Source organism: Leiobunum rupestre, chromosome 9, assembly GCF_980474605.1.
Source record: "Leiobunum rupestre chromosome 9, qqLeiRupe1.1.hap1, whole genome shotgun sequence".
NCBI lineage: Eukaryota > Metazoa > Arthropoda > Arachnida > Opiliones > Sclerosomatidae > Leiobunum > Leiobunum rupestre.
In genome coordinates, this window is record NC_143392.1 from 32,215,080 (window position 1) to 32,236,923 (window position 21,844).

Consider the following 21,844-nt stretch of genomic DNA (forward strand, 5'->3'; position numbering starts at 1 on the left):
TCCTATCGTTAAATTTTTGTTCTATAAATCTGAGATGGTCGTATAAAATCCTGTCATTCCATTTTGGTGTTAGAAATCGGAGATGTTCCTATAAATTTATATCGTAACATTTTTGGAAAATATTCAGAATTGTCTGATTTCAATCAAGAATCTTTTTAAAATCATTAATTTAAACCACCTATTACACTTCAATTCATTTATAGCAATGCTAATTAAGCGGCATATTCAATTAAATTCAATGAAGATTAATTTCAGTTTACATTACGGCTGCACTCAAATTCTTAATCAATTGGTTTAGAAAAACCAAATAATCAATAAAAATTCGATTTAAAAAAATCAACCCTAAAACTATTATTTAAAAACTATAATTTTAGGATTTATCTTAAAATTCCTATAAATATTTGTGGACTATTGATTTCTTAGTCTCAACCTCACCTAACGCCTCTGTTAAAGGCTGAAAGTAGGGTCCCTTACGACACGCTTATTCTGTAGATAACATACATTTCCAATAGCCATTGTAACGGTCCACCGAATCTTTGGAAAAGTTAACTTGGCGACTTTTAACGCGTTTTATTTATCTGTTTTGCGGTGTTTTTGGCCCTTTTTACGTTGCCGTACCGTATCCCAAACCACGTAAACACAATCGTTCAATCGGACCAGTTCCCAAACTCTGACGATTAAGGGACGAACAAACCTTTTAAACCCGGTAATTTATTGAATTGACGCGACGAAAACTGCTCTTAAGTTGGAAACGATGTAGCGCTAAAATGGACGCGATGTCTCTCTGGAGATGACGTCCCTGCGGGGGGGGGGGGGTCATTCCTTGGGTCCCTGGAGGATTAGCGCCTTTTAGTCGGCTTCTTTCCAAGGCGGCACCGGAGCGCTAGCCCTTGTCTCGTTCTCCATCACCCTATCACGCCACGAAACTTAAATATCGATTTTGTCCAACGCCCTGACCACTTGGCCTCGCCAATGGCCCTCGTTTTGGGATTTCCCCAGCCAGCGTACCGCTTAATCTGAGTCAAACCTGGTCGACTGACTGAATCACGTTAGACGCTGTTTTGCATTTAATCGAACACTGCGGGGAAGCGACTACTGTGTTGTTATTGAAACTATCATCGGCAAAGGCCGTAATTTACGGGAGGACCTTCGCGTTTTTGACATGTAAAAGCATAGCGTCTATAATAACCTAAATCCAGTGTTAGTTTGTCGTTGTTTACGTTTTGTCGGGGGTGGGTGATGTTTGGTTTGATCCTTCTGGCGAAAGGCGTCGAATCGTATCCTGGTCCGATTACGTCGTACAAAAAGGTATTTCTTACGTGCCTTTTTGCACCCATTTTTTTACATTATATATAACTGCTTTTTGGATGTTTTGGATTAGTGTTGTTCATTTTCCGGGAAAATTTTCCACAAATCGGGAAAATAAAAAATTGAAACATAAATTATTTTTTAAGGGTTTTTTAATTTTAACTTTTTATCGATATAAAATGTCTAATAACAGTAAAAATACTACAAAACATTAATACTGTTACATTGTTAATCAGTTTAAAGCTAGTCTTTACTTTTAGATTCGACAAAATGAGGCGAAAATGCCGCTTTATTTAAATTTGCAAACAATATTAGAGTAATTATAGAATGAAAACTTTTTTATTTTTCGGAAAAACCTGAAATTTTCCGGGGAAAAGGCCTCGGTCATTTTCCGGAAAATATTCCGACTTACAACACTATTTTGGATGAAATCGTGTTTGATTTTTTAACTCGATGAATGTTGTTTTCTGAGCGAAAACGAGTTGATTCAATTTAGGTTTCAATGGAAGCGCTATTGTAGTTGTTCATTCAAGGTTATTTGATTGAAAAGACGATATTTGACTAGTTTTTTTAGGCTGTTTGCATTATTAGTGTTATGTACCTCCAAGAATTTATGGTAATCTCTCCATAAATATTCCACATGGTTGCCACACGTCAGGGAATTTAAAAATGGCCCTAAAAAGTCATGGAATTTTAAGAATTTTTAAAAGTCAGGGAATTCAGTTTTATCTTTACACTTTGTTAAAGTAATTTTACTCTAGATTTATGGCATTATATTATTTAGATCCTTGAAAGGTTTTTTAACGTTCAAATAACTTAAGTACTGGAATACAAGTTGATTAAATTTATTAACTTATAAATGTTAAAGTTAAAAATTGTCTAATTTGGGCCTTACAAAGTGAAGGAAAATAACTTAAAATGGTCCGGGAATTTGAATCTGAAAATATTGTGTCCCGGATATTTATACCTTGAATAAAAAATATGTAAAATATATTTAGCGTGGCCTAGATTAAGATCTTTATTTCACACCTCAATCTTTAACAATGTTATAAGGTAGGATTCTAACAGATGTTAGTACCTCGCGCGTTAGTGTTCCCGATTTATATCGAGCAAGGTACAGACACTCACGCTGCAGTAAAAAAAAACACCTTATTTATTTGGCGCAAAAGTTTTTTCTAATATCTCCCCTTTAAAGAAAATGGTAGCGAAGGAACCTTTGCCAAAAAATGTTGTTTTCTCTCGAGAAAGAATTGTGGATTTTTTTATCTCTAGATCGATTCAGAAGTCAGCGTTGCGTGTCCAGCGCCATTAAATAACACGTTTTGCAGCGTGGCTAATGATTGCAGCATTGTAATATACTTTCGGAAAGGGGCGCGCGCTTATTTTTTACGTAGCCAAGCCCGGAAGGTTTTGTTTTTATCACCCCGAACGAACTACGAATGTACGCGCGCAAGCTTCACCCTTCTCCGCGACTTAACCTTCGCTAGCGTTTTAACTAACGCCGTAGCTGTAATGTTTCTACTACGTAGCGTATTAAGAGGCCCACTATGGAAATAATTGAATATGTATCTCATTAAATTATTATATACCCAACATTTGTATTATTTTTAGACGAATTTTTCCACATGCGAGAATAATTGGTTTTTCTCGGTTAAACTAATTTCTGGTTCAACAACTTCGAGTGACCTTCTTACCAAAGTTTGGCAATTCAATATCGCTTTATACAGGGAGTTTCAAAAGGTTATGCAAATATTTGAAGTAGTTGCAGGAGATGAGTTGGGAAGTATGCCTGTTTTCCCCCCATTTTATATTTATTTTCCTTTTGATTTTAAAAACCCCTTTTGAAACAGGGGGAAACCATTTAAATATGGATTCTCAGGAGTTAATACAGAAATAAAATTTCAGAAACATCAACACAGAGTTAATGTAGACATTATAAACCCTAAAAATTAAGAAATTAAACATATATACACAAATATACATGGTTCTTATATTCTCCAACTCCCTCTGGCAGGCCACTAGCAGAAACTGCTTGGTTTTGCGCTCTTTGCAGCCTGCTTCCTTCAAATCTTTGCATAACCTTTTGACACACTCTGTATATTAGAAAAAATATTGAATTTTTGGTTTTAAAATGAGAGTTCTTGTACGGTTGTTGACTTATTTCGATGAGCTATATTCTATGGAATTTGATATTTTAGTCTTCATTCTCGAGAATCTTGATAAAAATAAAACAAAAGTTTATCATCTTCGAAATTCTAATTTTTTTTACCCAAAGAAGAATTTTAACGTGATTCTTCTTAGCTTATCGGTTGTTCTTCGTGGATTTCCGAGTGTTGACGTCGGAGTATTGGTTCCCGCTTAGAGGATTGACCACTTTTTTTTTGCCGCGGTCCCGAAACCGATACGCTTACGAAGCACGTTTATCGGCACGACTTCTTTATCGTTTTCATTGCCGACGCTAATATCCTAACTGCCTTTAGTAGCCGTTTAGCGGATAAAAGTCCGCAGTTTCGTAGAAAGTTCGAATATTAGGGTGGGGAAAAATAGAAGTGTCCATTATGTACGGGTTTAATCGTCTTGGGGCGCAATATCGACGTGATTTTGATGTATTGAATGGAAAAGGAATCAACGAAACCAGTTGGATAGACATTGATTGGGTTCTACCTATTTTCAATATTGAAAAATTCGGAGAATATTATGTAACTTCTGTTTATAATGTTGATTGCAGGCAGCCCAGCGGTCCTAAAATTCATATAAAATACCTATATTTTTAAACCTATCCTATATTATCCTTTGGTCACCAAAATCCTTTTATCTGTGTACAGGGTTTTCAAAAGGATAGGCAAAATTTTTAAGGAGTTGTAGGAGGTGAGTTGAGAAGTATGCCTGTTTTTTCCTATTTTCCTACGATGAGTTTAAAGAGCGGTAGAGAGCTTCAAAGTGTGGCCTACTAGCCCCGGGAAGTAGGCTGCAACAAGCGCTAAACCAAGCAGCAGGGACTTTAAATATTGTTTAAGTTTACTTTTTTACGCTGGTTACCTCGATTTGTTTACAAAGTCCTTTTTTACCTATCACACGAGCCCAAACCTTAATATTCGCGTTTCCCCGCTGCTTGGTTTTGCGCTTGTTGCAGCCTACTTCCAGGAGCTAGTAGGCCACACTTTGAAGCCTTGGATTAACAATAGTAGTGCCTACCTGGATATATCACTCTAGCATTCCGCGTGCATTTCCTAAGTGTTTGTTACGGGTTCTGCCTTGTAGAAGGCTACGTGTTACGGGAGTTTCGGAAATTCTCGCAACAGTCATTTGCTTGTCAGTTTTTTCCTAGTGATATATCCAAGTTGAAGCTCTCTGGCGCTCTTTTAACTCATCGTAGGAAAATGGGAAAAAACGGCATACTTCTCAACTCACCCCCTACAACTCCTTGAAATTTTTGCATAACCTTATAACGGTTAATCATTATCCATGATTAAATTGAATTGTTTTGGGGAAAAATGTAAACAAAGAAATTTACCGGTTAATATTTCGGAAAATGATTAAAAAATATCTATTATTCGTAAAATTTTGAGCGTTTTATCGAAAAAAACATCGTTTTTCCGATTAATTTTACAAATTTATCAAAAAATTAATCGGTTAATACAGAAACATAAATTACTTGATCAAAACGTTTTACGAATAATTTTGAGAGCTTTATCTATTGAATAAAAGTTAACCATCCTTGACCTCTACTTATGAAACACCCTACCCTGTATATATAATTTTCATTTCGTAATTTATAGGAATTATTACGTATTTTAACCTAAAATTTGCGAATAAAATCCCATATCCCATTTAATAAATTTTTGTACTGTATATGTATAATCCTATAAATTGACTAAAATAATCCTATTTTTCCTATAAGGAATTAAAAAATTTAATTGATGGCCACATTTTGTCTGCTCAAGTATTAAAAAAAAATCACCTTTTTAGTATTAATAAGCGTATTGTTTTTAAGTATATTTAAGTATTAAGACTCGGTTCGTGGTTTTTACTAAGGAGTCATTCACCAAGGTGTATAAATTCAAACCTTAACCCAGTTTTCCGATACCGGTACCGAGTAGTAATAAGTGAAAGTGGGTCTTTGCAACTGAACGGGAAATATGAAGAAATATACCTGTTTCCGCACACCCCCGTCTCCAGAAAGAAAGAAAAAAAAGCTCATTGTCCGACTTTAATCGTCGTTCCGTAATACCTCGCACCTTAGCAATCATATTTTAAGTCTTATTTTCCACTCGTTTATCATTCTCGAATTATTCCCGACCCACTGAACTTCGCCATCCACGACAAGAATTTTCGAAATGAAATATCCGTTTAATTTTTCTACCAAATTTTCTAACTTTCACCTCTCTCCATTCAACGTCCTACAAACGGTGGGGTTGAAAACAAAATTAAAATGAAGAAGCCAGGAACCTAAAAAAGCGTTTTTGACGAGTTGGCCTAGCTCCAAGTAGGCTTACACGCACGCCTGGGAAGTTGGTTTTCTCGTACTTAGAGGATGTTCGAACTCGTTGATCCCACTATGGGCTTTTTCGGACCTCCTACGTTAGCCCTAAAAAAAGGAGCAATTATTAGTGCTGACTGTCGTGTCCGTTGAATGGATCTATCCTTGAACGTGCCCAAAATATCTTCCCACCGACGTTCATACCCACCGCTTTTTTGACTTTCAACAAACTCTATACCTTTACTTTTTACTTACAGTGACTTACTTAAGCTACTCTGAATATTTTTCCTCTTATAACTTGCGAAATTTATCGCGTACACATTTTACTTTACCATGAACAGGGTTCATACAAACCTGGAGAACCTGGAAATATCAGTTAAACCGATTCTTTCCAAAAAATCAGGGCGATATCAGGGAAATTTTAAATATTTAACCTAAACCTGGAGATATCAGGGAAATAGTGTTCGTACGGGGTCAAAATAAAGTCGGGGTCGGGGTGGGTCTAACCCCGCGAAAAACAAGTCGGGGTCGGGGATGGAAAATTCTTTGTACTTATTAAGAATAGAAAAATTATAAAAATACCGAAATTTTAATGTTTAAAATTAGATAGTGTATCTTGTGTAAGCCAGCTTCTGAGCCTAGGGACTATTAGTAATAGCCTTATTCGATAGCTACGCCGCAAAATTTTCGTTTTGAAAACGAAAACATTTGGGAGAGTTGGCCGTTTCGATCTATCGAAATCTGGCAGCCTTGCCTGCCTTCCGGCCTGTATCTCCATACCCAAAATGGCCGAAGATTACGCCGCCGAAAATATTTTACAAAACTGATCGGCGGCATTTTTGACCGTTATTTTGTATTATCGACTAAGACTATAGTAAAAATAGATAAGATAGGTAGATTTTAAAATAGAGGTCTATAGCTTAGGCATTGTAATTGTTTAAATAAGTTGTTTTATAAATTCACAAGTTATTTACAAACATTGTAACTCCACACTCCTTAGCTGAGACTGAGAGAGCCCGAAACAACGGCAATTATGAAACTAAAACTTAAAATCGACTCAAGTCCGAATCAAGCGTTAAGCGAGAACCACGTCAGCGGCATCAGCCGAAGGTCATTCGGATCATTCTATTGTTGCCCACGAAAAAAGGGAGAGAAGGAACCTATCTATTTTATATTTTTAGGATTTAACGGGGTGCGTCGGCGCGAAAATATAAAATTACACTACGAAAACATAACCCCGAAAAGTGGAAAACCCCGACTTGATTTGCGACAGTCGGGGTCGGGGTCGGGGTCGGGGTCGGGGTCGGGGTCGGGGTCGGGGTCGGGGTCGGGGTCCCCGTACGAACACTACAGGGAAATTTTAAATATTTAACCAAAACCTGGATATATCGGGGAAATTCATTTGAGACTGGAAGCGCCTCAATAATTATATATATTTTTTTTCGATTAAACGAAAACATACGGTGCTTTAGCACCTGGAAATATCAGGGAAATTTCCAGGAGAAAACCTGGAAATATCAGGGAAATTTCCAGGAGAAAACCTGGAAATATCAGGGAAATTAATTTTCCGAATGTTGTATGAACCCTGATGAACGTTAACAAGAATTTGAGTCTTCCCAGTGTTAACTAAATGTCAACTTTTTTTTTGTAGAATAAAGTCAATGCCAGTGGCAAATAGTGACTAATAATCAGTAAATGCATTTACTAAGTAATTACAAGTTTATTTAACAAACTTTTATTATCATCAAAAGAATTTAATAATCCAAATTCAACAGTTTAAACATTTGTTTAAAAACACCCTTTCCAAACTCAGGAAAAATCTTTGAAAAATAGCCAAAAGAAATAACTAGATTGGACTATAATTGCATTTTCTAGCCCGAAACCTGGCAACTAATCTAGTATTGATGGCTTTAAAAGTCGCTTTTTTACTTAGGCCTAAGGTGGTGCCTTGGGTATTAGCCTAGCTGATTATTATTTGTCTAAAATAGCAGAAATATATGTTTTCTTTGGTATGTTTTTTTTTTTAATTTTTTATTATTTGCCACTATTTGGCATATTAGGCAGTAAAAGTATTATTCGCCATGTCGGTATTTGCCACATTATTTGACACCTGACATTTACCACTTCGGAACACTTGAGTCTTCCATAAATTCGAATATTGCGCGTACTACTGCTAATTGGTTGTTAATCATTGTTAAGTAGAAAGTAATATTAGTATGAAATGATCTACTACCTAAGAATATCCATTTTCAACACTGTATCACGACATCTAGTATCGGCCCAAAGAACATTTAATCTTTCGATTAAACGTATTTAATTAGTTATTAAACTGTAGTTCTTAAAACGTGTAATTAAAACTGAATATTATCAATTTAATTATTTGAATACACCATAAATAGTTAAATAATTGGTAGGTTATCAATTACCGCGTCAAGAAAAATATTTTAACGATGAAGTTAAAATCAATTTGACTTGGACGTTCTTAGTCACCTAAATAAGTTCTTGATTTAGATTTATTTAATTTAGTGACAAATGGACGAATAGACTGCTTAAATGATTAAATTTGCATATTTAGTCTAATTTTCATAGCCCTAATTAAGCCCGCCATTATGCCGACGACATTTTTCATTTTAAACGTCCCCATTTTAAACCAGACGAAGTCTTGTTTGGGAGGTTCTAGACGCGTAACCCAGTTAGATCACCTTAATTGTTTCCAAATGATAATTCATCCACTTTTTTTAAAAATGAGAATTAATTTGTCTTCGTCGTCTGGAACTTTGGATACGCGAAAGGGGCGTAATTTTGAACAATTAACTGCGAAAATAATTATCCATTTGCAAATCTTGTAGTCAGGCGGAAAATGTTAAGTTTTTGACGTAGGGGAACACGATTTCTAACTCTAATTGATACAATTACATCGAAATTACTTTGGTTTCGATAACGTTTCGATCGATTTAGATGGCTACGTCTACCGATAACGGCGTTGAAGATAGTCCGGGGGAAAATCCCAGATACGGAAAATCTCGTTTCTTCGAGGTTTTTGACATATCTTTATAACCTATCTATCAATCCCTCTGTATTATTGATAATCAAAGTAACGTTGAGAAATATCCAACTGCATTCCATTGTCTATCGCATTTGAAGTCGAGATCCTCAGTGGAATACTTTGGGATTAAAATAGTGGGCTCGGAACGATGGTCGTTTTGATCTACCGAAAAAGCAGATCTAGGAATAGAAATGTAAGAGGAATCCTATTGTTTATTATTCAGGGTTGCCACAGGTCAGGGAATATGAAAAGTCAGACCAAGTTTTGGAAATCGTTTAAAATTTAAAGAATTGTTTTAAAATGGGGGAATTTAATAAAATTTTTTAAATGGGTGAATTTAAAGAATTTTTTTAAAATTGGGGAAATTAAAGAAATTTTTTTAAAATGGGGAATTTAAGGAATTTTTATTGGGGAAAAATACCACGAAATTTGAATTTATCTTAAATTTTAGGACGATGATTTTGTGTTAATTTTAATATAGTTCTGTAATAAACTTTGCTTATGAAGTTAAAAGTTGAAGGGTCAAGGGGAAAGTCACGGGATTTAAATATTATGGCCATTATTTAGATTGTCGTTATTACGTCCGTTTAGAAACATAATGTTTGGGCTAATGAAATGACTACGCGCCTTTATCATAACTTCCTTCGTAGATAGCCCTACGTTGCTGGTTGGTTTTGAAACCTCCTAAGAAAAAGGAAATTAAAATAGACTGAAAAGGGCGTAAACGTGTAGACGTAGCTTTATCGTACGCGGACTGTTGGCCTACACGTTTCCCTTCGCGCGTGCTTAAACTCTATAATATGGCTTTCCGTTAACGAAATACATTAAAACGGAACTGTAGATATGGAAAACCAACCTCGTTTTAGAAAACCTCTCCCATTTTTATTTCCTCGTTGAAAATACGTTTTTGACTTTCAAATTGCGCAATTTTTTATTTTCAAATTGAGCAACATTTTTTGTATGATTTCGTTATTCGCTTTTTTCGTCATTAAAATCGCATCGTTGAAACGAGATAGGTCTAAACGTTTCCGTGATTTTTTTTGTTTTATATTTAACTTCAATACCGTTTCGAAATATAATAGGTTTTTTATGATGAGATGCTCTTTGTTGAGGCTGAACGATCTAGAATTTCTTCTATTCCCGATCAAGGTTAATTAGTTTCTAAGGGATTTTCTATCGATTTATAACGACGATTTCAAATTTCGGTTTCCTTTTGGTTTCTTCCCATGTTAGGTGGACTATCCGGAGGGTCAGTTGATGCGGCCCGGTCAGCGACAGTCTTGCACTACCATGAACCTGGAGAAACTCCTGGCTCTAGAGCAAGAGGAAGTGACCGTCGCCGCGGATGGCACCGAAGATATGTCCCATCAATTACAGGTATGTACTTTCCAATATTTACCAACTTTTCCGTCGTCTATTAATAACTGTAATCGGCGGTGGAAAAGACGCGGACCGTACCCAATCCCCGCCGGTTAATAAGCGTGAAATTTTAAATATTTCCCCAAAATAGATCCGCGTTTACTTTTTCCTTAACCGTGCTATCAGAAGTAAATAATGTATATCTTATATCATAAGTATGCATCTTATGTTATTTGCTTGAAACGTGTATCTACGCAGACTCCCGCTGATTTTTTATAATATGCCTCGGTAGAATAAATAGAACGGTGTTAAATACGTCATTAATTAGTCTTGAATCACGACTGATACTTCATGGTATTTTTAAAAACATTTATTTAAAAGTTTTCGCTAGCTTTCGGGCACGAGACCCCTTGTCAAGCGTACGTTGTAAAATTAATATCAGCATTTTCTTTCTTTTTTAATTTTACCCCCCCCCCCCCCCCCAATTTTTAATGCAAATTTTTCCCTTATCTAAATTCTCTTATATTTTTTATAGCCACTGCTTCTTTAAAATCTCTTTTAAAATAATGTTGTTCTTTATAGACAATCTCACCATTTTCGAAGTCTAAATTATGTCCATATATGGTTTGCAATACCGTTATATTTATTCCCCATTTTTATACACTTATCTTTTCTTACTTTAAATTTTCTTTTAATTTAATTAATAGATTTTAAACCATGGTAACAAATTTTAATTTATATTATCAAATACGTCATATTGTGACTACATTTTTATGGTTAGTAAATAGCCCTACGATAAAATTTTAGCCTATTTTGGTCAAAATTTCATTCTCATATAAAAACTCCTCAAGCCTGCGAAGTTAACGTTTCATTTTAAATTCCCACATGAATACTTTATATTTTAAATTTCTGGTAAATATCTTTCCTGGTTAGTGGCAAGGCTTGATTTTCTTTTGTGTCGTTATCGGCACAATCGTCGTTGTCACCGGGAGAAACTTATATTATCGGCGTCTGTTCCTCTTCGACATCTTGCGTGTAGTCCGGAGCCCATTAAAAGGCACCGTTGATCGTCCTATCACCTCTCCGGATCCACTTTACACCTTTTTTCCAACATCTCTCCTTTACTACACTCCCGACTCTGGCAAATCTAGAGAACGTGTTGCGAAAGCCGATGAGCTCTTGGCTTTTGCTTTCACGGGATATCGTCCTTCTCGCGAACTCTCGCGACTTCGAATTCTTCTTCCCTTTCCTTTGATACGAGCGCGGGTTTTGATTCCGCGTTATCTCTTTCGATGGAGGATGAAGATATAACCCTCGTTATAAAAGCCCTCTAGACCCTTTTTTCGAACCAGAAAAAATCTCCTTCAAAGTGGTTTTTGGGGAAAATGACGAATGCGTTAGGGTCGGGGGTATTTGGAACTTGAAACCTAAAAGGACCCGGAGTACAGGAATCCACGCTTCTGTGGTCGTCTAGAAAAGATTGGACTAGGATTTGGCGGGGAAAAAATTCAAATATAGAAAGCGAAAATTAAATAATTTCTTTTATTCGTTGGAAATTAATCTCATCACCATCTAGGCCATAAAAATGGTTCAAAATTTACCGCCCTTAAAACTTTTCCTAACCATGTAAAATGTTAAAATTTTATATTAATCAGATGATGATAATAATAATAATCAGCTAGGAACCACCTTGGGAGCCTAAGTCATCAAGCGACTTTTAAAGGCATTAATTCAGGTGGTTGGGGTGACAATGCGTAGGAGGGTGGTGGCAAGCCCTTCATGCCACGCGAGCCAACAGCTCTCTACACTCACTATTACCGTTAACCTCAACAAGTTTTGATGGAAGGGGAAACCGAAGAACTAGAGGGAAAACCAAGTACCATCTTAACCATAAAAATGGTTCAAAATTTTAAAATTACACTGCGTAGAAATAAAAAGTTTTGTTAAATTCCATGAGTTCCTTCTTTTAAATATTTTATTATAAATTCATCTACCATGGTATTAATAGGTTTTAAAGTCTTAAATGTGTACTATTTAATAAATTATTTTTATCTGCGTATTAGTTGTAGCAAAATCGGCGGTAGTAGGTACATGTTTTAAGCAAGATGGGTAGATGATTACTTATAGTAATAATATTATATACTTCAGATCTTGTGTAGTTTCTCTACTCCAGTCGTATCTCGGACACGCTAAATCTTCTATTGTTATCTGAAATTCCCTGAACTTCGTCAGGGCTAGGAACGAGAGATTGAAGGCGGGGGGTGCTTGTAGGAATTTTTTTTAAAGCTGTTTTCCAACGCCCAGTCGTTGCGTACTGAGACTTGTAGGAGGATTGTTTACCGAAATAGGGGAAGTTTATTAATTTATTTTTCCACGGTGGGTTTATTAACGACTTTCCGACTCCAGAAGGTTGACTCCGCCGTGAAAAATGAGGTATTTTACAAGGTTTTGTTTGTTATTTCTGGCGGCAGAGTTTCGTCTGATAAACAAACAAATGACCTCCCTGGTAAACTAAAATGGAGAAAAAGTAAGGGCCATTTCCACGTACCCCGCGGAAAAATTTCTTTATTTAACTCAAAAGATAAAACGACAGTTTACTCGAAAGTTGGGGGTTGAGTGAAGTCTGCGCGGTCTAGCTCGTTTAAATCTTTAGGGCGATGGTCTTTGACTCCTGCCATCGGCGGAGACCGTCACACAGTTCTTGGACGTCTGGGATCGATCCGTCCGCTAGCAACCTCCTAGGATACAGTGTCATTCCGCAACTCCCACCCATCACTGGGAAAACGACCATTCCTTCTTGGCGGGCGTACGCCCCCAATTCGCTTCGCATAAAAGGGAATTTTTTATATTCTTTTGCCCCTTTTTTTATCTCTTCCCTTCCATAGATCCCCTCTTTCGTTTCCAATTTTCCATGTAAAAATCTACTCTTCGCCATTTCATTTTTTTTTCATATTTTATACTTTTGGGATGGCAGTATGAAAAATCTAATATAAAATTCACTACACCCCCTCTTTTATTATGGAGCGACGCGCGTGCTTCTATTTTTTTATCGGGAATTTTGGTTTCCATTTTTATTTCATTCCTAGCTTCACTATTTTTTTCATCAATTTCTGTGTTCTTTAGATGCTAGGAACCGATATGTCGGATGAATCGATTATGTTGCGAATTACTTTGCAGTAGAAACTGTTTTATTTACTTCTGGTAAAGCCGTCACGTGGGTAAAATGTGTTATCCCCGCCCCCTCTCCCGAGAGCTGACCTTTTGAAACTTGTTTTCGACCCCTCTCTTGTCCGGCGCCAGGTGGACACGTGCTTTTGCAATGATTCATCCTGCGCTGGCGTCTTTGTTAAGTTTCTCGATTTGACCTTCAGTTCTTCTAATGGGTTCCAAATGGAAATATTTGTGTAGGAATCCACTTTCTCTTATAAGTTTGTTCTCGAAAAAAACCAAACTCTTATACGTATTTTAGGCAGTGTAGAAACCTTTAGTCCTAATTTTAAATTTAAAACGGAAAATGCCATGTGAAAAATTAATTGTAAGTTATCAGGAGATCGTTAACTTTGTGGTTTTTGTTGCATGATTTTATTTTATTTACAGTTGGATCTTCCTTACATCCAAACAATGCTCCACCGCGGAGAAGTGCTGCTCAAATCCAGTCGGAGTTCACATAGCAGCGACACATCTTCGGCTTATTCAGGCTCAGATACGATGCAGTCAGTCCAGTCCTCCTTAGAAGATCAAGAAGTTGATTTCTCCGGACTAACGGAGAGCATGGTGGACTCTGACGAAGAGGAAGAGTTAGCTGACTCCATAGATAGTTTAACAGTTAGGGACACTGTCCGAGAATGTTTAGACAAGGAACCAGCCGACCGCACGGAAGATGATATTGAGATTTTATTAGAGTTTATGCAGCATTTGCCTGTACGTGGCTCATTTTGTAAAATTTGAGTTTTTCACTTAAAATTAACCTTACAATACCTCTTTTGGTTAGGCATTTGCCAATCTGACATTAACAGTAAGGCGAGCCCTGTGCGCTGTGATGGTTTTTGCTGTTGTCGATAAAGCGGGAACAATTGTGATGAATGATAAAGAGGAGCTGGACTCCTGGTCTGTGATTGTAAATGGGCATGTTGAAGTGGTTCATGCGGATGGCAATGTTCAAGAACTCCATTTGGGTGATAGGTATGCTGCTTTAAATTATTGTATTTCTGTTTATGTCAACTCAATTGTTAAAATTATAAATTTGTTTAATTAGCTTTGGTGTCAGTCCCACTATGGATAAAATGTTCCATCAAGGAGTTATGAAAACGAAAGTAGATGACTGCCAGTTTGTCTGTATTGCCCAAAGTGATTATTACCGAATACTCCACCAAGGGGAAGAAAATACGAGAAAGCACGAGGAAGATGGTCAAGTGGTCCTGGTGACTGAACACAGAATTTTGGATGGAGGAAGTAGAAGAGGACATGTGGTCATTAGGGTAAGTCATTCTTTCTCATTTTCTCCGAACTATGCGTCTTGGGGGAGGAGTTTATTTTATTCTTCGTTGTTACTGGGGAAGCGAAAGCTTGATGGTATTTTTCAATGGTTTCTTTAGTCCATTGTTTTTGTGACAGGAAACTTAATAAAAAAAATGATTACCTCTACAGTTTAACCGCTAGAGTATAAAGAGGAAATAACTTTAGGAATTCCCCACCCTCATTTTTCAAAATGCCCTAACAGGAAATGTTTAAAGAATTCACGCCCCTTCTGTCCTCTTCCCCCGTAAGGGGCCAAATTTAGTATTTTGTGGGTAGCATAGCGAATTCAGTCTTTGGAGATCAGATTTCCACTGATTATTTTTTACCCATAATGAAATTAACATTCAACTAGTAGTCATTGTCCCCCAAAATTCCTGGGTTGTGTATCAAATGGTTTTTTATTTGGTATTCTAGGGTACATCAGATCGCTTAATGGCCCAACTTGTAGAAGAAAACCCAATGGATCCTAGTTACGTAGAGGATTTTCTACTTACTCATCGCACTTTTGTACCAAGTGCACTTTTCGTAGCCAATATGCTTTTAGAATGGTTTGAAGATCCTCACCTCAGGGACAAAGTAACTAGGGTTGTCCTACTCTGGGTCAACAACCATTTCACAGATTTTGAAACTGATCCTGATATGATGGAATTCCTAGAAAAGTTTGAAGCTGGTTTGGAACGAGAGGTATTATTTCTCAGAATGACACTCTTGGGGGACGTTATTCTGACTTGTTTGTTTTCAATTATCAGAAAATGCAGGGACAGCTGAGGTTGTTAAATATTGCCTGCGCAACAAAAGCTAGGAGTCGAACAATAACTTTAGCCAGATCAACCAGAGATGAACCCTTACATTTCACTATTTTGGGTGGCTACGAACGCGGGTTTGGAATTTTCATTTCAAAAGTGGAAAAAGGTTCCAAATCTGAAGAAGTTGGCCTCAAAAGAGGAGATCAGGTAGATTGGTTTTCTTAAAATTTTAACACATACATTTTCTTGTTTATTTTAATCTTCTGTCTTTAAAAGGTATTAGAAGTCAATGGCCAAAGTTTTGAACATGTTATCCAAGCCAAAGCACTTGAAATTCTTAAAGGTTCTACTCACTTAAGCATAACAGTCAGGTCCAATTTATTAGGTTCGGCATTTTGCAAACAGATCTTGTAGCTTGTTCACGAATGTATAAATAATTGTTATTTTCAATTCTAGTGTTCAAAGAAATGCTCAACACGCCTGACACATCACCTAGACCCCGAGGAAGGAAAGCATCTGAAATTGCCAGATTACAACCAGATCCAAGGGCCAGGTTATCTTCCTCCCACTTAGAATGGAACAATGTTGTTGGACTTCCTATCGGTGTTGGTGGTTTTCCACTAGGAGTGTTAGGCGTTGGACCAACAGTCTTCCCACCTGGTTCACCACCAATCAAAGGAACTCCGGGTGTGTGTATAGTCCCAAATTCAACCTTGTCTTCCAACTCCACCGGTGACTGCAAGAAAGATGACAAGAAGGGTTTCATGACATTAGGGCATCGGGCCAGGTTAAAGAAAGCTCTTGCCAAGATAAACATCATTCCTAAAGCTCTAAATAAGTATGCTTCGCATTGCTACGTCAAATAAAGAAGTGCACCAACTAATTTTTATTATCATTCAGTGAGACACCTTTAAATAGTTCTGACGATAGTCTATATCCTGGTTCAACAACAGGAGGTCATCAAAATTGCACCCGCAACTCTCCTCTGCATACTGGTGCCTCCACTGGGTCAAATGGAACGGGAATACTCTACCATAGTCACAGCAATCCAGACTTAACAGCAATCCCAGCTTTCTACGAGCATGATTTCCAATTAGACTATCCGGAACACGTCTTAAAAGTGTACAGGGCAGATCAAACTTGTAAATATCTCCTTATTCACAAAGAAACTACAGCCAGAGAAGTGGTCATGCTATCTCTCAGGGAGTTTGGTATCACTGATTCTAGCAGGTACAAAGCACACACTCGTATGGGGGTTATTTAATTGCTAACAACTTTTGCATCGTAATTCCACAGTAATTACTCATTATGCGAAGTTACTGTTGGTGAAGGGGGAGTTATCAAACAGAGGAGACTTCCAGATCAAATGCAAAATTTGGCTGAAAGAATAGGGCTAAACAGCCGGTATTTCTTGAAGAATAATGCGTCGCAAGAAGCGTTGGTGACGGATGACATGGCACCTGTAATTATACTAATTTATAGCTTTTACTTTTGAAGATATTTTTCAGTATTCTGAAGAAATTAACTTTCTTTAAGGAGCTTCTGAGAGAAAGTCAAGTTCATTTTCTTCAGCTAAACAGTGTGGAGGTGGCGACTCAGCTAACGCTGGAAGATTTCAGCATATTTCGACAGATTGAACCTACTGAATATATTGACGATCTGTTTGAAGTGAAATCCAAATACGGATACCCCATGCTCGCCAAATTTGCCGAGCTTGTAAATAGAGAAATGTTTTGGGTTGTATCTGAAATCTGCGGAGAGCCCAATATTTTAAGGAGGATGAAAATCATCAAGCATTTTATCAAAGTTGCCAGTGAGTCCTTATCCTATTTAAACTGATATTCTTTCGTATTTTGTCTAAATGACTGTGTTGTTTCTAGGACAATGTAAAGAGTGCAAGAATTTCAATTCCATGTTTGCCATTTTGAGTGGCCTTGGACATAGAACTGTGTCTAGGTTAAGGCTAACCTGGGAAAAACTACCCACCAAGTACCTGAAAATGTTCGAAGTGAGTCTTTTTTCGCAAATTGTTTATTGGTTAATTTTAGGCGCTGTACTAAATTTTTTTTCATTCATAGGATCTGCAAGATCTGATGGATCCTTCTCGTAATATGTGTAAATATCGTAATCTCATCAACAGTGAACACACTCAACCTCCCATTGTAAGTTCTAGGGCAATTTGTTGAAATTTCCATAAAACTTTTAACACTAATATTAATTTTTCTGTTCAGATCCCTTTTTATCCCGTTGTAAAGAAAGATCTCACTTTTATCAATCTCGGTAATGACACTTTTGTGAACAGACTAGTTAACTTTGAGAAGTTAAGAATGATTGCCAAGGAAGTTCGCTCACTCATGAATATGTGCTCAGCCCCATATGTAAGTTTATTGCTATACAATTTCGATGATTGTTATTTAATTTTAAAATTTGTGCTTTTGTAGGATCTGTTTAGTATGCTGGAGTTAGGAGGAGCACATTTATCCGCAGCGATGGCTTCCTTAAACAGTTTCGTCACAGCCACTAACGCAGCCACAGTCAAAAGGAGAAAAAAAAGTGCAGCCCAACCAAATACAAAGAAAATGTTTGAAGAAGTAAATTTTTTTTCGATTAAATAATTACTTTGAGAGGTAACAGCCAACCCATTAGTCGAAGTTTCTGTGTTAACCTACGAGCAAAAGATATTTGTATGGTTTGAGTGCCCTTTTTGGAATAGTTTTTGCATTGAAGCCAATATAAAAAACTGAGGGCCCACCACACTCATTATAGCCTTGCTCACAGAATTTTGGCGAATGGGTTGGCCGTGGTGAGGCTTGGTTATTGACTTAAGTTTTGGGTTTTTATAGGCTCAAATGGTCAGGAGGGTCAAAGCTTACTTATCAAATCTCAAAGTCATTACTGATGAAGAAAAACTGAGAGAAATGTCCATGGAATGCGAACCAGTTACTGGACCAAGTAAGTTTCAGCACCCACTTTGACGTAGTATTTTGGGAATACTTGATTAAATGTTTTCAATTTTAGTGGCCAACTCTATAACAGCACCTTCGCGTAAACGCCATCCATCACCGACTCTTTCCACCGCAAGCAGCACCAGCAGCACGTCCGAAGGAAAGAAGTCCATAAATTCTGGTCCTAAATTTGGTAAGAGTGTTTTCCTTTCTTATATGTGTGTTAAACCATAACCGCATGAGTTTTGGCCTATGTTTCAACTGGGTGTGTAAACGTTCTTTAGGCGCTGATTCTCCTCAAGCAGTTAGAAAGCTTTTATCTCTATCAGATCAAACAAAAATCCGACCTCATCAACCTCCGAGGCATCACCATTCTCTATCTCCATCTCCATCACCCAATGCTCATAGGAAAAGGTCAGATATTCGGCCAGTTCAAGGACATGGGAGGTCTCACAGTGACACTGTTAGCGCAGTCGCAGCCGCCACAGTAGGACCAGCCGTAATGCCCGTTGATCTGTCTGTGGAGAGCTCCAGCGTTACTACTTTAAATAATATGCCACTACGAAAATCTCATACATCTGGTAATTTTTTAAGTTTATTTTTAATTGAGGCTTGTTTGTCTCTTATACAGGGTTGCCATGGTACCTGGAGTTCCTGGAAAAGTCCGGGAATTTTAAAAATTAGTCTAAAAATCAGGGAAATGTCAGGGAATTTCATTTAGGTTGCAAATAGAAATCCTTTACTAAAATTTAGGGTGAAAATTCAAAATTTTCATATAAAATAAGTCGGGGAAAATCTGGTAAAGTCAGGGATTTTGAATGTGAAATAACTGTGGCAACCCTGCTTATAGCTGTTAACCCATCATTAAAGCTGGTTTCTCACTCGACCGAAAATATGACGGAAAGACGATAATAAACGCCGAGCTGAAAATTGATTCCCATTACATTTACCGCTAACGTTCAACTTTCCGCTGTTAATTTTCCGTCGAGTGTGAAACCAGCTTTATCGTACTAATCATATGTGGGAACTTCTTTCATCGAGTTTTTGTCATTGTGCCTTTGGAATGTTTGTTTTGGCTTTTTGAATGGTATTGCCGCATGATTTCCTCTCACTGTTTAATATTTTTTTTAAACTATTAGTTATAAATTTTATAACTAATTCCATCTAACACGCTTATTAATCGAATGTCTTCAGCATTTTTCAAGCGCCAAATATCGAAAATTCTATACACCAGAAGTTACTCTTTAGACTTTTAAAGATAATCAGGATTTACGCGAAATGGAAATTGAAGATTTTTTCCAACTGTTTCATATTGAATAGTTTATACATGAGAATTTACATGTAAAAGTACAAAATTTGAGCATTTAAGTCTCTCCCTCCCTTGTTTTTTAAATTTCTATGAAATACATGTAGTATAAATATTTTAGTTCGGTTAAAAGTTAACTAATAAAAATTCTTAGTGCACATTTTTTTTTTTCTTCAATTGGCTTGGCTTTCAGTTGCTAAATTCAATTTCTTTGGGTTATAAATTGAAAATTTAGTAATATATTGATTTGTTGAACTTGAAATGCTTTGGAATATTTATTAAATGTAAAGCGGGTATTCTCTTAGAGATATTTTACAGTATAGCTTCACGGAGTTGGTTTAATTTTGCCAAATCACATTTCCAACCCAACAAAGCGCTTGATGGTTAAATCTGCTTTTAAATTTCGCTTTTCCATTGCCCATGCAATATTTCTACATTGATATTAGGGACTTCCTATTTATAAAAATCCCCGTGGCTTTTGATCCTTGTATGATTTAAGATTATTTGATTGTGTTTTGGGAATGAAGAGAAAGTGCATGAGTAGACGGAGTTTTGCATTTGTGATTTTGCTCATTTGTAGGCTCTGTAACATCGACTGATAGCTGCGGTAGCTACCACAATCAACACACTTCCCACTTGCCCTGCCATCCTCCCCCGTTGCCCCCTCATTCCATGCCTCCTTCGTCCCACTCCTCTTCCTCCTCTTACGACACTGATTCCGGGCATGCCACCTCTTCCGCCAGTTTTGACAGCCACAGTATCAGTTCGATAAGTTCCAACAATTCTCCTCTGGCGCAAAGAAGACCATTATTAGGTATGCTAATAGATCTAGAAACGTGGCTAGACTGTCATTTGTAAGCTTCGCACGAAATACTTTCGCGCCTCTTTTGTATATTTCTTTTCTCTTTATCAACTGTATGTGTTCTCTTTTGTTTACGCACTTGCAAATTTTAATCTAAACTTTTTCTCGCTACCAAAAGTTTTATGTACGTATAAACAATTTATTAAAGACTCTTTACCAAAAAAAAAACATTCTCCGCTGGCATTCTCTGAGCCGCTTTCTTCTCTTTGTACTTCCAGTATCTCATTCGCCGCCTACTATGAGGATAAGACCACCATTTCCTCACGCTGTTCCCGTATTGCCCGCTATCATTCCAGGCATGTTACGTAATTTCATTCTTAAAGGGCCACTGAATCATTTGAAAACTCGTAGCTCCTCCCCTTCCGTACCTCGTGATAACGGATACAACCAATGATAGTTTTCAAGACCCATTTTCGAAATTCAGAACATTTCGTGGCCCTTTAATATCGTTTTTTTTTTATCAATGGGATGTTTTTATTTTGAATTGTTCGAACGCTCGCAGCAAACGTAGTCGCTTCTCAGCTGATTAGACCATTTTTGTTTTGTTTTCTCGATTAGGGCTTACGCCGTTAGCGGGGATAATGGCGCCCCCTCCACCGCCAGGCCCTTTGCGGGAAGGCGTGCCCTTCCCCCCTGTTAGGAGCCGGAAACCCCCCGATTATATGGTAGCTGCACAGATGGCCGCTCGCAATAGGCAAATGGCCCGCTTGGGTAGAGCTCATAGTCACGAAGGGGTCACCACTAACTACTACAATAGTGATGCCACCGATCCCGAGGAAGATGGTAAGCCTAAATGTTCGTGGCTAAATGCCACTGTGGGTACTCTGTTACGGGGTAGATATAGACGGAGTTTCCTACTGACGATTATAGCGCCGCGGAGTACCGACGAGGATCGAAGACGTAAAGATCCTATAGATGGCGCTATTTTCATTTCGTTTCTGACGTCATTGTATTACTACTCCGCCTATTCTACTCCAATATCTGTTCAATCGTCTCTCTGGGTCTTTTCCATTTTTCTCCTTTAGTTTTAAGGTGTCATTAGCTTACCGCTGTTTGCCGCTTGATGCTAATGTAGTGTTTTTGCATATGTTTGGAGTGTAAGTGAACATTATCAACTTATTAACTGGTCCATTCTTATTAGTGTTTTTCTTTAAACATGGGTAAAAGCATGAATAAAATCTGATAAATCCTTAGTTTTGTAAAAGCATGGTAGTTAAGGGTAGGTTCTTCTTTCATTGTAATGCCCTCATTTGGTTGTGGTTTATTTCATACTT

General features: G+C 37.3%; 1 protein-coding gene across 3 annotated transcripts in view; it reads left to right on the forward strand.

Annotated features, from left to right (window-relative positions):
- LOC149927153 (rap guanine nucleotide exchange factor 6-like) overlaps window positions 1-21,844 on the forward strand; it is a 112,014-nt gene that overhangs the window by 87,562 nt on the left and 2,608 nt on the right. The window contains exons 6-26 of one of the 3 annotated variants that reach the window (XM_090159035.1): window positions 10,068-10,211; window positions 13,791-14,114; window positions 14,185-14,375; window positions 14,449-14,671; window positions 15,126-15,395; window positions 15,461-15,664; window positions 15,734-15,842; window positions 15,914-16,295; window positions 16,358-16,687; window positions 16,754-16,919; window positions 16,994-17,270; window positions 17,338-17,465; window positions 17,536-17,619; window positions 17,689-17,835; window positions 17,899-18,048; window positions 18,301-18,409; window positions 18,476-18,595; window positions 18,732-18,983; window positions 20,289-20,522; window positions 20,789-20,866; window positions 21,129-21,353. In XM_090159035.1, coding sequence (XP_090015161.1) covers window positions 10,068-10,211; window positions 13,791-14,114; window positions 14,185-14,375; window positions 14,449-14,671; window positions 15,126-15,395; window positions 15,461-15,664; window positions 15,734-15,842; window positions 15,914-16,295; window positions 16,358-16,687; window positions 16,754-16,919; window positions 16,994-17,270; window positions 17,338-17,465; window positions 17,536-17,619; window positions 17,689-17,835; window positions 17,899-18,048; window positions 18,301-18,409; window positions 18,476-18,595; window positions 18,732-18,983; window positions 20,289-20,522; window positions 20,789-20,866; window positions 21,129-21,353 — 4,147 coding nt within the window. Of the gene's footprint in view, window positions 1-10,067; window positions 10,212-13,790; window positions 14,115-14,184; window positions 14,376-14,448; window positions 14,672-15,125; window positions 15,396-15,460; window positions 15,665-15,733; window positions 15,843-15,913; window positions 16,296-16,357; window positions 16,688-16,753; window positions 16,920-16,993; window positions 17,271-17,337; window positions 17,466-17,535; window positions 17,620-17,688; window positions 17,836-17,898; window positions 18,049-18,300; window positions 18,410-18,475; window positions 18,596-18,686; window positions 18,984-20,288; window positions 20,523-20,788; window positions 20,867-21,128; window positions 21,354-21,844 lie in introns of all 3 variants that reach the window. The other 2 variants (XM_090159034.1, XM_090159033.1) reach the window with 2 other exon arrangements.